The 2,089-nt window shown below is 39.9% G+C and overlaps 1 protein-coding gene across 1 annotated transcript; it reads right to left on the bottom strand.

Annotated features, from left to right (window-relative positions):
- Nucleotides 1-1,188: 1,188 nt before the first annotated feature.
- LOC110028291 (VQ motif-containing protein 31-like) lies at nucleotides 1,189-1,859 on the bottom strand. Its single transcript, XM_020730078.1, is given in 2 exon segments — nucleotides 1,189-1,423; nucleotides 1,426-1,859. Coding segments are annotated over 2 exon segments (564 nt in total). The 5' UTR covers nucleotides 1,809-1,859; the 3' UTR covers nucleotides 1,189-1,242.
- Nucleotides 1,860-2,089: the final 230 nt, after the last annotated feature.

Below are 2,089 nucleotides of genomic sequence, written 5' to 3'. Positions count from 1 at the left end.
CCCCTTACCTCTCCTAAGCCTCACACCCTTAAGATTTCTTCTCTTGCTCTCCTAAGCCTCACACCCTCTCTATTTATAGAAGCAAGAGAGTGGTAGGTGGGAGGTAGGTGAGCGGTAGGTGAGAGGTAGGTGAACGGTAGGTGAGATGTGGTAGGTGAGCGGTACCACATTACAAAAGTGCCCTTTTACTTTAGTTCATTAATTGGGGGTCAAAATAACAATTTACAATATGTCAAAGATTTTATCGAGTTTAATTTTGATTATTCCATTTTGGTGTCTCTTTTTTCTAGCAGCTATTTTTGTCTTCTTTTTATAAGTTTTAAACATTTATATGTCATAGTGTTTATTCTTTTTTATGTTTTAATTTTCCAAAAATGATTAATATAACTCTCCTTCATTTTAATGAATTGTGTGAGAGTGGACCTCATTTCTTTGAAGAGGTTCTCAGACATAATAAGAAATTGGTGTTCGTCCAAAACTTCATCAGTTTATGGAAAAATTATTACATGCGGACGGTGCATGCAGAGATGCATGTGTTGTTCGATCTCTACCGTCGATCACAACAAAACCGTACTTCGGTGGGCCTCATTTTATTAAAAAAAAAACAAAACAAAAAAATTGTGATCGATAGCCGAGATCGGACAGCACATGCATCTCTTATTCGTATGGAATATTTTCTCCAATTTATGGCCTTTAACTTAAGGAATATCTCGAAACATACATAAATTTAGAAAAGGAAACATATTGTAAATAAAATTTAACTTTTGATTTTCTATCAACATGCCGTTCAAAATTTAAGTGTTATCATATATTGTCTTATTTTCCCACGAAGTTTTCAATTGAATTCCACTTATAGTAAATAATCCAACTACTTTTATTTCTGAATCATTTATCAAACATTGCTGCCAAACATTACAAAACAACATAACAATACAAACCAATTAATTATATACAACACCAACAAAATTAAATTTTGCCAGCCCAATCACTAGAAAATATTAATAACACTTTAATCATCCTATAAATTAACAATGATCAACAAATAAATATAAAAAATTAAATTAAATAATAGATTAAATATACTTATCTTTTATGCTGAATGATGTTAATGAATAAATTTTTGGTATCTTCATCATTAATGAATAAATCATCATAATACCTAATAACCTAACCAAACATCTTCCTCGCACGTCGTCACTCTTGCCCGAATTGTCACGTGACACTCTGTTATTAGGCACATGATCACTCTGCCCTTGGCGACGTAAGTGGGAATAACGCCAGCAGCTCCGGTTCAGCGCTTCTCAATCCAGACCGAGGCGACGGATGTAGATAAAACCTCCTCTCTCTAATCGCCTTCTCCTCTTCCTCCTCGTTCAGCTCCGGTGTTGTCGTCGCTGTCGCCGCTCTCCCGCCACCATTGTCTTCGCTTCCACTGGCGGCGGCGGCAAAACACATCCCTCAGATATGGAAAGAACAGACAATTGCGTGGACGGCGAGACGAGCGGGCTAACGCGGCCGGGGGAGGAGAACCCGAGATCGGCCGCGGGAGGCCGGGGGCTGATAAGGGGCTTCAGCACGGCGAATTTGGAACGGTAGGCTTGCCGGCGTTCGTGGAGTTTGAAGGCAGGACGACGGACGCCGGAGAGCTTGGGGATGGGGGAGGAGGAGGAAGGGTCGTCGTGAGGTCCGGTGAGGCGTTGGACGAGTTCCTTGAAAGTGGCGGCGTCGGCTTGGACGTACGTTGTGGGATGCGGTGGTGGAGTTGAGGTAGGGTCGCCGGAGGAGGTGGGCGGCGTGGGGGTTTCCATGGCGGAGAAAACTGAAGGGATGCAGGACCTGTGTTAAAAAGATGATTTTTTTAGAAGAGGATGGACAGTTACGTGTGGTATATGGGACGGTTATATATGTATGGTCCGGCCCAAATCAGGCACGTGTATGTTTATCCGCTAATTTGAATCCCCTTATCGATTGGTTAAGACAAATAATGAATCATTATTATCATAAATAAAGCTTAATCTACTTGTTATTAACTTATTTATATGATTAATATTATTTTCTTATTTATATGAATAATATTATTTGCTTAAAA

The sequence above is a fragment of the Phalaenopsis equestris genome, unplaced genomic scaffold, assembly GCF_001263595.1.
Source record: "Phalaenopsis equestris unplaced genomic scaffold, ASM126359v1 Scaffold000507, whole genome shotgun sequence".
Classification (NCBI taxonomy): domain Eukaryota; kingdom Viridiplantae; phylum Streptophyta; class Magnoliopsida; order Asparagales; family Orchidaceae; genus Phalaenopsis; species Phalaenopsis equestris.
The sequence above is the reverse complement of the archived record's forward strand: the minus strand, read 5'-3'. Positions and strand labels throughout refer to the sequence as shown.